The 13,529-nt window shown below is 35.1% G+C and overlaps 1 protein-coding gene across 9 annotated transcripts in view; it reads left to right on the top strand.

Moving 5' to 3' along the window:
- The window catches only part of PRPF4B (pre-mRNA processing factor 4B), a 31,109-nt gene extending 19,116 nt beyond the window's left edge, over positions 1–11,993 (top strand). Inside the window, exons 11-19 of one of the 9 annotated variants that reach the window (XR_005556609.1) lie at positions 3,309–3,462; positions 5,565–5,679; positions 6,521–6,672; positions 6,960–7,046; positions 8,190–8,285; positions 8,856–8,990; positions 9,549–9,594; positions 10,095–10,179; positions 10,923–11,993. Coding sequence is in view for 4 of the 9 variants with exons in the window: in XM_039342666.1 (XP_039198600.1) it covers positions 3,309–3,462; positions 5,565–5,679; positions 6,521–6,672; positions 6,960–7,046; positions 8,190–8,393 (712 nt within the window). In the remaining 5 variants the exon portion in view is untranslated. Of the gene's footprint in view, positions 1–3,308; positions 3,463–4,548; positions 4,629–5,564; positions 5,680–6,520; positions 6,673–6,959; positions 7,047–8,189 lie in introns of those variants that run through there. The other 8 variants (XR_005556608.1, XR_005556602.1, XR_005556606.1 and 5 more) reach the window with 8 other exon arrangements.
- The last annotated feature ends 1,536 nt before the right edge of the window (positions 11,994–13,529 follow it).

A 13,529-nucleotide genomic window follows, 5' to 3' on the forward strand; every position in this document is an offset into this window, starting at 1 on the left:
TTTAATAAATATATTTGAGGTTGAGTATAAATCTGTTCATGTATTCACAGTTTAAGGGTATTAACAGTTTAAGGGTCATAATAATTTAAGAGAATTTTAAGTCTTCAACTTATTGATTAATATAGAGGATATTATCATAGGCAGTTTTAATCATTAGTATTATGTAGGAGACAATAAATGCTCAGTGGTTATAATCACTTTCAGATTTTAGTAGTTTTTTATCTAATAGTTGTAATACTTGGATAATAAAATATTAAAGTAGTGAATTCTGACAGAGAAGAAACTAGTGGAAGACATAAAATTTCTAATGACATTTGAAACACTTAACATCCTCTCATTTCTGCACAAATATAGAAGCAGTTTGTCAATTTGAAAGGATAATTTGTTTTTTTTTAGCATCAAATTTCTGCTCAATTTCATTTGAAGTGGACATTGAAGAATAACATTCTGCAGTTGCTAAGAAACATCCATACTGTAATTAATGCAAATAAGTTTTCATAATCACCCATCTGTTGCTTAGCTGCTTGGTTTTCATACAAACCCAGTTAATGAACTTAGCACACCTGCTCTTTTCAGTGGTCCTTTGCAAGTAATTTGAGGAATAAAAAACACTGTAAATGGTTTAAAATATATTTAGACCAAGATTTAAAAAATATTATTTTGCAGAAAATATTATTTAATTAAAATATTATGTTTTATTTTGTAAAAATGAATTTTGTATATTAGGTTCCGTGCTCGTGTCACAAAAGATAAAGTATCTATCACATTTGTACAGCTGGCCATCTCGCATAGTATCCATTCATTTATTACAGTCCACCCTGCCTACCAAAAGTTCCTCTTGTGGATTAATTGACCTTGCAGTTCAGCATGAAATTAGTACAGAATAGGGAAAGATTTAGCAGAACTAAAGATGGAAAAATCTCCTGAAAGTTTGAAGCAATTGGGGGGAAAAGCCTTTCCTCCTAGAAAAATAAGTAAAAACATCCTAATATGTACTATCCTTTTAAAAAAAATCAAAATGCATACAGATATAAATCAATGCTGATACCATTATCTATCCCAGGGGTAGGCTACCTTGGCTCTTTTATGACTTTTGTGGAATGGCTCAAGAATTCTGGGAGTTGAAGTCCACGAGTCATAAAAGAGCCAAGGTTGCCTATCCCTGGTCTATCCCATTCCCAGAGTAGTGGAGCCATTTTGAATAGCATCATTTTATACATTCTGAGTTCTTCCAAGTGCTGTGATTTAAGAGAAACCTCCCATATAGCCAAGCGCAAGATAGTTAATGTTTCCAATATTATGGGTTTAAATTGAGTGGGGATGATTCAGAATGGGAGGGTTACTAGGATAGTTCACAGTGGATAACATGCTTACTTGGTGAAGAAAGGAGAATGACTGTTGCCATGAATACTAGTAATGCCGCTTGATATTATAAGCTGTAAATGTGAAAATTGCTGCCAGTACTGGTAGGTATCATTTAGCAACCACAATTGAGAACAATATCTGTACTTACAATCCTGTTTCAGCTTTGCTTTGCAGATCTGCGAAGATCATAAATGTGGACATCGGTTGCAGTTATTTTTTTTTAATCACTGTCATAACTGCAGATGGTCACTAAATAAGGCAGTGGTTAAACAAAGCCCACCTATGAATTGCAGTGTTGTATTTTTGTATATGTAAACTCTACATAAAGTAGTCCTCGATTTACAACCATTCATTTAGTGATGCTCAAAGTTACAGCGGCACTAAAGTTAAGTGACTTATGATTGGTTTTCACACTCATTTGTTGCAGCATCCCCATGGTCACATCATCCAAATTTTGGCGCTTGGCAACTGGCAGGTATTTATGACAGTTGCATTGTCCCGTTCATGTGATCACCATTTGTAACCTGGCTCCCGACAAGCAAAGTCAATGGGGGAAGCCAAATTTGCTTAACGACTGAATAAGTCACTTAACAGCTACACTGATTGGCTTAACAACTGTGGCAAAAAGGTCGTAGAATGGAGCAAAATTCATTTAGCAACTGCCTTGCTTAGCAACAGACATTTTGGGTTTAATTGTTATAAATTGAGGACTACTTGTATTCTCTTGTGCTCTATTGATGTGTGTGTGTGTTTGTAGATAGAAAGACAGATAGATAGATAGAATGCTTCAGCATGCATCTAAAACTGGAAATTTATTAGTTTTGTACAGGTTTGTTGGACATGGTTTCTGCATGTGTATCCCATAGGTCCTTTGGTTTTTAATCTTCGGAATACATTCAGAATTGCAGGCCTCTATGTGTTTCTCAGTGTTATGATTAAAAACAAGCCACTTGGGCAGTTTTTGTATATGTCAAAAATAATCAGGAAGAACTTCCACTGCTTCTACTGGCTTGGGGGACAGGGGGAATAAAGGAGCAAATAACTTGTTCTCATTTCCTTTTTTCTACGGCTGGAATTCTCAAAGGACTTCTGGGAACTCTAGATGCAGAACATTTGAACTCTTGAATTTTATTTGCTCAAGTAATAGTCAATGGACAATGTTCAAGTGCAGACAGCTCTCAAGTAGTTACGATAGTAAATGAGCTTGGCAATTACAGTCAAAAGTCATGACTGTTGTAACTGGACCAGATTTTACAATCTTTTTGTGGACGTCATTAGGCAAATGCTGCAGAAATTAAGTTATATTTTTTTCTGGAAACTGGAAGTAAACTCTGGGTTCTGGAAAAATTCATGGGACCGTGAGCTGCTATAAACAACCACAAATACTTTCCAGTTGTCAAGTGGCCAGGTCACGGACAAACCTTATAACTTTGGAACTGGGTCATAAGTAGCTTTTGGAGGTCTATCATAACTTCAAGCAATTGCTAAGTTAACCAAGTCGTAAGTTAACTACTTGTAGAAAGTTGTGCTCATTTTGTTGTGAACTTGAAACAAGCTATGTAGTTTGCCATGTGTTTGCAGGAATTGAAATGATGTAATCTTTCAAATTAATAAATTTTAAAAATCATTTTATGGAGTAAGGTATCAATAGCAATATATTAACACTCTCCTTATCTATCTTATTAGCAAATGTTTCATAATTCCATTCTAGTTTTGTTACCATTTTATCAGAAAAAAAGAAAAGAAAGGGGATCCCTCCAGTGTATTTCCAGTGCGGCTTTCTATCTCATAAGAAGGAAAGCAATTCAGTAGGGAACACCTGGAGCAATCAGAGGTGTTTTTCTGCTTGTGCAAAATATTTATAAATCCACTATGCTATAATTTTAACAAGTACTAATTCCTCTTTCTATCTCTTTTCAAAATTTCATTGTATTGGTTCTCAGCATGAATTTACGAGAAGTTCTAAAGAAATATGGAAAGGACGTTGGTCTCCATATCAAGGCTGTGCGATCCTACAGTCAACAATTATTCCTGGCATTGAAACTTCTGAAAAGATGCAACATTTTACATGCTGATATCAAACCAGACAACATTTTGGTAGGTAATCTCAGTTATAGTTCTATACCAGTTTCTTTGAAGAAAACAGAAATAATATTTATGTTAATTTTCAATTTCTATGAGAATGAAAAACCTTTATCTTGCAAAATATCTAAAGATGATATTTTAATATAATAAAAAGATACATTACAATTGACACTTGGTCTAAATTTAATGATTATTCTGTAAGTTATTTAAAATAACTTTTGAATGATGGTTCTTCCTCCATTAGCTGTAGTATTACAGCTGAATTGTCATATCAGTTGCTCTCATTGCCATACTGTCATTGACATTGTCTCTGTCTTTCTCTCTCTCCCTCCCTCTCTCTCCCTCCCTCTCTCTTTTTTGCACTACCAAGACAATCTAGGATTATCAGTGTGTGTCTATCTGTGTCTCGATAGTCCAGTGATGGCAAACCTATGGCATGCATGCCAGAGGCGGCATGCGGAGCACTCTCTGTAGGCAGGCGCCATCGCCCCAGCACACGTGGTCTCTAAAAATTCTCCATCACTGGCCTAAGGCCAGCCAGCCTGGAGCTGCCATTGGGGAGCCCACCATCCCACCCACCAGAGACCCCCTGGATCTCCCCCAACCCTGCCCGGCTCCCACAGGTGTCCCTCCCCATAAGCAACATCATCCCGGCCATGCCCACCCAATCTGCCATGGCTACTGCAGCCACACCCATCCAGTGGTCACACCCACCCAGTCTGCTAAGCCCACTGTAGCTGCACCCACTGAGTGGGCCACACCCACCTGGCACCCGGCGATACATAAGTGGGTTTTGGGTTGCAGTTTGGGCACTCACTCTCTAAAAGGTTCACCATCACTGCGATAGTCTTTTAAAGATACTTGAAAGAATCCTTTTTTCTACTTGGGTTATTTTGATCCAAGATGATTTTCTTACAGATGCAGATATGAGCGCATATACTCCTATTACACACCGATTATTGTTTTTATTTATTATTTAACTTATTTGCATACTTAAAGTATAGTGTACATGAAGGAATTAATATTCACAGTGAAGAAATGATAACAGTTCTTTACATTGAAAGCTGTATATAACACTTCTACCCACTCTTTGAATAGTTCTGCAAGTCAAGCGCATATGAAACAGTGATTCTTATTACTTTCTGCATCTATAAAATAAGGAGCACCTTCTATTCTTGGTAAGAATAGAGGAATATATTTTAGAATATATTCTTGAAAATCTTAATAGGACAAAAACATTTTATATGTTTAAAATATCTATTATAAAAATATGCTAAGTGTATTGATTATAAGCACTTTTAAATTTTAATTGTATATTGTATACATTGGTTAATTTAATAAAAATTCAGTCTTTGGGTGTGATATTCGGCCTCCTGCATATTTAAAATGTCTTGTAGACTGAAATTAGGATAATGGTTATCCAAGAGTGGCGCATTCCAAAGAAACCCCACTACCACCTCACCCATTTTTTCCTTCAGATTGTGCACATCACTCTTGGGGGAGTCCAGAGGTTTTACTAGAAATTAATCCTTCAAAACAGAAGCAGAACATAATGTTCTAAAAAAAGATATCCTTTTCAAATGTGCACATTATAAATTGCTTCTTGTTTAGAGAAGTATTTTCAAGAAAACTGCTGGACAATTCCTCCAAAAAGAAAAAGAATTGGCATAGGCCAAAGGAAGAAGAGAATGTTTGAGTTTTCTAGAGTGTTATTTTCCAATAGCTGTCAACTTTCTACACCTCTTTTGTATAATGTTAATTACCCCAAAAAGAGGGATTTCTAATGAAAGTGCAGAACTTTGATCAGATGATAAAATAGAAGAGTATTTTGCCCATTGTATTTCAAAATGGAAAATGTGGAATGGCTTATGGTTTAGAGTATTGCGACTTCATTTTTTCCGTTGAATTATCAAATGCATAAAATTCCACTTGTTTTCAATAATGTTGCTGCAAACACCTCTTTAATAGGAAATGTATCACCTTTAATATATGGTAACACAGTCAACTTCTCAATATTTTGATATCCATATCTATACGCACGCATGCGCGCGCACACACATGTACAAATGGACCTTGCTATTTTTATCCATCATTATTGCTTTTGCTTCTTTCAGGTGAATGAATCAAAAACCATTTTAAAACTTTGTGACTTTGGATCGGCTTCACATGTTGCTGACAATGATATCACACCGTATCTTGTTAGTCGATTTTACCGTGCTCCTGAAATTAGTAAGTTGATTTACTTTGACTTTAGCTTCAAATTATTAATTTAGATTAATTTAACTTTTATTGGAGTGTTTTGATTGATACCATTGGTGCGATATCAATAGGTATGATCCTTAATATGAAAATGTCTTTAGAAATTGGAATTTGAAGCTTAGATTACAGCTGAATTGGAAGGTAGGGGCCACTTTAAAAAAATCTCATGGTTTGGGGGTTTGGCCTATCTAATCTCGTTAAGACTTTTTTTTTCCTTTGTTGAGAATTATGCCACCATTTTTGCCTTTTTTTCTAAGGATCCTTATTTGTTTTTCCCACTCTTTTTTTTCCTCTTGGTTAATTCTCTCCTCACAACTTGATTCATCTATCCTTTTTGGTCCTTCTTTCTGTTCACTGGAGAAGTCCCTGCATCATCCAATATACTAATATCTGCCTGAGACATTAGGAATTTAGCATGGAACTTTGCATGTGTGTTAACGTATTCTTATTCATCCTGCTTTTTCTGATTGAATGAAAGTCAGAGATGCATATTTGAAACAGTATAATGTGATTCAGACTTTGCTACATCATGCAGTAGTATTTTTACCCAACCTCCTTTCATGTATCACTTAGCAGTTGATTTTACAAACAACAGTATTTCCGTCACTTATTTGTAAATGACAAAATAAGGACGAAACTTGAGGAAAATTACTGTTAGTGACACAAAGACACTTATCTGAGTTGATAACATACAGAAATACTTTAAATATTATAATTATCTTTTCTGCCAGGCTGCTTTTAGAAAAAATAATGACATTTATTGTACTTTAATATGACCAATAGCTTGTAATCTAAAATTGTTCTCCTTCAGTTATAGGCAAAATCTATGACTACGGTATAGATATGTGGTCTGTAGGCTGTACATTGTATGAACTTTACACTGGGAAAATATTATTTGCTGGGAAAACCAATAATCATATGTTGAAACTTGCTATGGACCTCAAAGGAAAGATGCCAAACAAGGTAAAAAAATGAAATCCTTGTAAAAAATCAACAAAATTAGGTGGGTTTTTTTCCCCTTGAAATATCCAATACTTTCTGGAAGGATGGGATAGACTTGCTTCAGTTTTCTGGAGTTAAACTTATAGTGTATGACAGAATGAACAAAACTTCATTCTAAAAAAAAAACGTACTGAAGTTCATTTTTGTGTTCACCAGTCATTGAAGTAAATGTCCTCTTGGGTTTACTGTTTGTAGGATAAACACTTAAAGCTACATTTTAAAAGTTTTTTTAATGCTATTATTTCCAGATGATCCGAAAAGGGGTGTTCAAAGATCAGCACTTCGATCAAAACCTCAACTTCATGTACATAGAGGTAGATAAAGTAACAGAAAGGGTAAGTAATAGTGTAAGCAAGATTGCTTTCTACGGCATCCTTAATTAAAATTTTGCATGAAGGTGTTAACTTAACGGTGTATAAGAATCTTCCACAAACAAGGGTCTTTGGTTTACAGAAAATTGTGAGGTATAATAAAGAATTCAAAACATACTGGGTGTGCCTATGTTATTAGAAGGGTAAACCTGAACTGACCAAAAAATGTGTTTGGTTTGTTGCATTTATTTATGAAAGATCCTTCTGTCTTCTTCATGCTATTATTCTTAAAGTTCTAGGTTTTTTAACCCAGACATTATAGGAAACAGGTAGCTATGTCTCTAGCCTACAAGGAAATATACTTTATGTTATGGTTCTGCTCCTGAAGTTCTAATGCTGCACTTAGACTCTGAAAACATTTAAGATCCAAGGGGAAAAAAAAGATACGTTAAAGTCTGGTTTGTAGCACCGGTTCTCTATGAACCATAGTTCTGTAGAATACATTTGGAGAGAATAAATTGGAGTAAAGAGAACGGATTAAAGGCCCAACATATTAGTCGTTTAGGGTTTAAGCAAATACAAGGAGTCCTCAACTTACAACTGCAATTGAGCCCCAAGGTTATGTTGCTAAGTGAGACATTTGTTAGGTGAGTTTTGCCCCATTTTACAACCTTTCTTGCCACAGCTGTTAAGTGAATTAAGTTAGTAGCACAGTTGTTAAGTGAATCTGGCTGTCCCATCGACTTGTCACAAAATGTCACAAAAGCTGATCACATGACCCTGGAACACTACAAGTGTCATAAATATGAACCAGCTGCCAAACTTCTGAATTTTGATCACGTGACCTTGGGGATGCTGCAACAATCATAAGTGTGAAAATTGGTCATAAGTCACTTTTTTCAGTGCCATTGTAAATTTTGAATTGTCACTAAACGAACTGTTGTAAGTCGAAGACTACCTGTAGTTATAATACTGTGGAAGTTTTGTTTTCCCCTTCCTGTTCTTCCAATTAACAACACTAGGACCACGGTACAGTTATTATTGGCGAAAGTGTTTTGCTTTCAAAAGCCAAATTTCAAAAACTCTTTAACTGGACTGGCCATTTCGTATTCTTGATCATTTTACTATTATTTTGAAAATAAACGCTGGATGCCCTTGTCTTGGTAGGAAAAAGTGACTGTGATGAGCACCATTAATCCAACAAAGGACCTGCTTGCAGATTTAATTGGGTGCCAACGCCTCCCTGAAGATCAGCGCAAAAAGGTTCACCAGTTGAAGGACTTGTTGGACCAGATCCTCATGTTAGACCCAGCTAAACGGATTAGTATCAACCAGGCCCTACAGCATGCCTTCATCCAGGAGAAAATTTAAATCCAGTGAAGATATTCAGAGGGTTTGAATAGTTAATATACAAAGACTGATGAAGTTTCACGCAATTTATAAATGTACATATAACATATAAATAATTCCCCTGCAAAATTGAGGAAGAATGATATATTTCAATTAACACAAAGGTGGATTATTTCTTTTAGAAATGTTAGAGTAAATCTGTTTGTCTCTCATGTGAAGATTTTTTCACTGTAGAATTATTTTAATTGCCAAGACTGCACAGGAGTACAGTGCTAAAATATATGATTGCAGTTCCTCTCAATAATACATGCACACATGCGCACATGGACTATATATATATATATATACATATATATATAAAAAAAATCTGTGATGAAATATCAGTAAGACTGGGTGGTTGATTTTGGTTTTTAGGAAATTTGGCTTCATTTTTGTTTCTGAAAAATGGCCAGCATAAATGCTGTTTATATTACATTTTCCTAGGTGTGTGCGTGCAGGCCACAGCAGCATGCCCTTGGTGTAGTCAGTGCCGAAAGGGGTCTGTTCCTTCTTGAGCCTGCCCACAGGGATGGTCTCCTCTTTTAAAGCAGGTTGCGTACAACTTTCAGTACACTGAAGGTAAGCTAAACCATCAACATCACTGGTGTTTAAGATGTTAATTGTACTGGATCAACTGACGAACAAGAGTCGGTCACTTTGTAGCAGAATTCCCTGCATGCTTTATAAAGGAGATATACCTATATATATAAATATATATATATATATATATATATTATTTTCTGGCATTACAACTGTGGCATAATTCCAGCTTGTGTTTGATCATCACATTCAAAGGAGAAAAAAAAGTGGAGGAGTATGCACTTGATGGAGAGAGCGCCTTCAGTGTACTGTTTATATTACTTTTTTAAAATATCAACTTGCTACATAGACTTTATACTTTTTGTTAAATACAGTTCACGATGGCATAAAACCAGTACTTAAGTCATTTTCATTTACTAACAACAAATGCTAAGCTCTGGTTCCAAAAGTCCTTATCTCCTCTTGGCCAGATAGAAAGCACCACAATTAATTTTTTAGCTGTTTGTATGTCATTTGAAAATGTACTGCTTTATGCTAAAGGTGTTTTCATTTGTTCATTGTTTTCATTATTTGTGATCATGTTGTCTTTCAATACAGGCATAAACCTTCCACTCTTGAACAAAGCAGCTGCTTTTTAAAAGCGGTAATTGCTTCTTTACCTTTTATTTCTTTTGTAAATGAAACTTTAAGAAATGTGACTTTAAAGTGTTGTCTCTTGCATAAAATAGTTGACATTCACTTATTGTAAAGTGAAGATTGTTCTGCTGCATGTAAAGTGGACCATGCAGATTTCTGTATGTTTTCGGTATGCATCATTAGATAATAAAGTCTTTTGTGAACAAGGCATTGGTAGCCCTTTTTAAAAGATTTTTGTCTCCAGTGTTGCCGACTCAGGTAAACCATAAGAACTTTCTTTTTTGATAGTCCTTTAATTGAAACAACTCCTAAAAGATAGGATCCCCTGAAAGAAGTTTTAGATTATTAATTATTGACAATTCAGTATAAATGCCCCAAGCCCCCTGCAGATATTATCTGCTTTCATTGTTAAGAAATTTATTCCTGTAGGTTATTGAATTAGATGCAGGTTTTAACTAATGTTTGTGCTGTTTTTCTTACTTTTCCTTTTTGATGGTGCTGAGAGAGACAAAGGAAAGCAAGTCACAGGCCACTCAACGCCTACTCCAGGGGGTCTGGTTTGCTGAGACACCATCTTCACCTTCCTAACAAGGTTATTTCTGACAGCATGTGTAGATAAACATTTAGCAACGACTTAAAAATAGTTTGTTCATCATGAAGATACCCAACTGAATCAATGTTTGTCAACCCAATATTTTTATTAAAAGCAGTTCATACAACAGATGAGTCATATATGTTGCCTAGCTAAAACCTAGATGCTTTATAACATTTTGAAGTTTGTAAGTAGGATTTTTTTTTTTTTAATCCGAAAGGCATGTTCTTAAAATGAAGTCGTATTTAGTGCAGCCAAACCTATTGGTTTTCTACTGGGATGCTTCCTAGGAGCTGTTCCCTACTATAATAGAACAACAAATTGCAACAGTAGTTGATAATATTATCTATTTTGAACCTCAACGCTCTCTCTCTAATGTTACTTAAAAGTAGTAAATGTGATTATCAACTTATTTAAAATGTTTCTTGTTTGTGCAGGAAACAGAAAGCAACTTCACTGAAATGAAGATATATATTACTTAATAGACTTTTGCACACACAGTAAAGGGGCATGCTGTTTTGACAATGCTATCAGCCTCCCTTGCGCATCTAGTGGCAGTATGACACATGTCATAAAATGTGATGGTCTTCTCCATGTCCCTGCTTCCAAATAATAAAGACAGTTGTCATGGCAATTCCAATAGCAGCTACATCCCACACACACACTTATGGCTACAAAAATTGTAAACTTTCCTTAAAAAAAACAAAACAAAGTTGCTTGTTTACTTATTCTTTGTGTTATAGGTGCCGTTCAAATGAAGATGATGGCAACCAGAAGACATGAACAAAGGTTTCTGTTCTCTAAAAGATATGCAAAACATTCTTACGTATTTTTTTTAAAAAGTTCTTTTGTTCACAGCTGACAAATATAGTCCTCGTTTACACTTTCTCATGCTGGCAGTTCTTAACATAGTAATAACTGTTGTGATGTTTTTTGGTTTTTGTTTTCTTTACAAAAATATGTTCAATTTTTGGATGATAAGATTTTTATTGTAGTAAAACTGAGATAGGCAACTGATCATATTTTAAGTCTATTATAGTCTCTCCATGCACACATTCAAAATATAATCAAATGCTGTTATAGAATTGCCGACATACTGCTTAAGACTTTATAATGGTACAGTTATAGAGATAATATATTAAAAGTATATTTGGGCTGCCAACTATTAATACTCTGTGACACTCTGTTAAAGTGACATAAATTCAGTCCTTTTGTATTGTTTTAAGCAACCCAGTATGTGAATCTGGATGTCTGTATGAAGAACCATCTGGATTCTGGTTTTGTTAAACTCTATGCAATCGAATCCAATCCATACTGTACTGGTAGTTCAGTTTCTGCCTTGTCCACCAATCCTATTTAGATATTATGAACAAGGTGGTTTCACATGGAGGCCTATCTAAGTTTAACAAAAGATCCTCAAAGTGAGGTTGTGAAGAAGCATAAGTGCTGTTTAAAATTCCTAACTTCTGTAATAGTATGTTAGAGTTGGAAATACATTTTAAGTACTGTATGCTTTATTCTGTTTATTGGTACTTTGTGCTACTGCATAGATTGTTATAATAAAAAATGTTTAGGAACAATTTTGGTAAATGATATTGAATATTCTGCTAATAATATGTTTCCCTTCCTATATAGGGTAAGTGAAAAATTTGTGACAGAAATTTACGTGGCTTGATGTGAGCTCAAGAAGCTGAACCAGTCTGAAAATTCAAGATGATAATGTCTTTGCCACTGAAATTGACAAGCTGTAACAGAGTTTTGAATCAGCATGAAACAGAATTTTTCTTTAATAAAGTTTTATTTTTTATTTTTAACATTGCCTCTGATAAAGCTTATTTTTCAGTTTCTTTGTTTATTCTGTATTCTAATAGGTAGTAATTCAGTAACACTTTGTATCAGCAGCCTGGTAATACACTACCAATTTATTAATGGATGATAAAGAGGGACAGGTCATGCTGTTGATTTACTGTTTCTCTGGTGATTGCTCCTCCACTCCCCAGTGAGAGAATTGAGATATTTTTTTACAAACTAATCATGCTCTCCAGCTCACTATTCCTTAATCTGTGCTCCGCCAGTATTTATTTATTATGTTTGTGCTGTCTCCTTTAGTCAGGAGTTCAAGGTGCACGGCATAAGGAATATAGAATAGGCATTCCTTTCCTTTGGCTTTACAAGAACAAAAACAACCTTTTGAAATAGGTTGGACTGAGAGAATTGTTGCCCAAAGTTGCCCAGTGAGTTTCAGTGAATAAAGATGGCCTAGAACCTGAGTCTCCTTGGAGCAATTCAACTGCATGGGCTTTGTGATATACTGCCTAAACTTTGTGACACATTTGGGAAATTTTGGAGCTGAAATCCAAACACTGGGAAGACTCAAGGTTGTTAACTGTCGTTTATATAAGTTCTAATAAAATGGAATAGATTTTGAAAATAAATTACTGTTTTCAAAAAGTACTAAATAGCAACTAAGTACCTGAAGAAAAATATGCCTGAAGGCCAATCTTACTGTATAAAATTACATTTTTATATAGATGGCAAGGCTCAGTAGAAACAAAGATGTGACTGTGGTATTGGGTCCCTCAAAATGTCAAAGAAGCTTGTAAAAGGATGCAAGCATTTTAAGAAGGTGAGCTTGTCTTTCCAAACATCTCTACTGAATATTTTTTTAAAGCACGACAGTACTATCTGGTACAGGATTCCAGTTCATGAAACATGGAACATCATCACAATGAATTAAATGTGCTATAAGCCGCCGCCTTTAACATTTTTCTAATACTCAACTTGAATACAAAATATAAAAAAAATATACTGCTTATAAATATTGGAGGTGTTTTGGGTAGAAATTTGATGACATGGCTCTTTAGGAATTTTTAAACAATTCTCCACATAGCCTTCCAACATGGCCAGTAATTAAGAATGCCGATAGTTGCATCTTGGCAACATCAGGAGCACCAGCTATGTTCTCCAGGTATAGCAGTTAGGTATAGCAGTTAGAAATTTCTATTTAATTGGAAGGTTTAAAGCCACAACACCTATCTTCACTTCCTGTGTATCAAGTCTATTTAAAATTAACTAAAAAGACCCGGCTCTATTATTTTTCTTTGTGTAGAAATTATTATTATTGCTGTCTATGAAAATAGAAGTAGTGCAATACTGTGAAAATAACAAGTGCTGCAGAATTCACATATGAACTCATGTAGCAAAATATAACAGTGCTGAATGAGTGACACTTATGATAGGTTCTCAAAGTTCCAGTTATTGTAGCACCTCCACAATCATGTGGTCGTGATTTGGCAACTGGCTTGCAGTAAAATGGTTGCAGGGTCCCAGAATCACGTGATCGCCACTTG

This window comes from Crotalus tigris, unplaced genomic scaffold (genome assembly GCF_016545835.1).
Source record: "Crotalus tigris isolate CLP2741 ecotype Arizona unplaced genomic scaffold, ASM1654583v1 scf7180000017551.9496454, whole genome shotgun sequence".
In the NCBI taxonomy this organism is placed as follows: domain Eukaryota; kingdom Metazoa; phylum Chordata; class Lepidosauria; order Squamata; family Viperidae; genus Crotalus; species Crotalus tigris.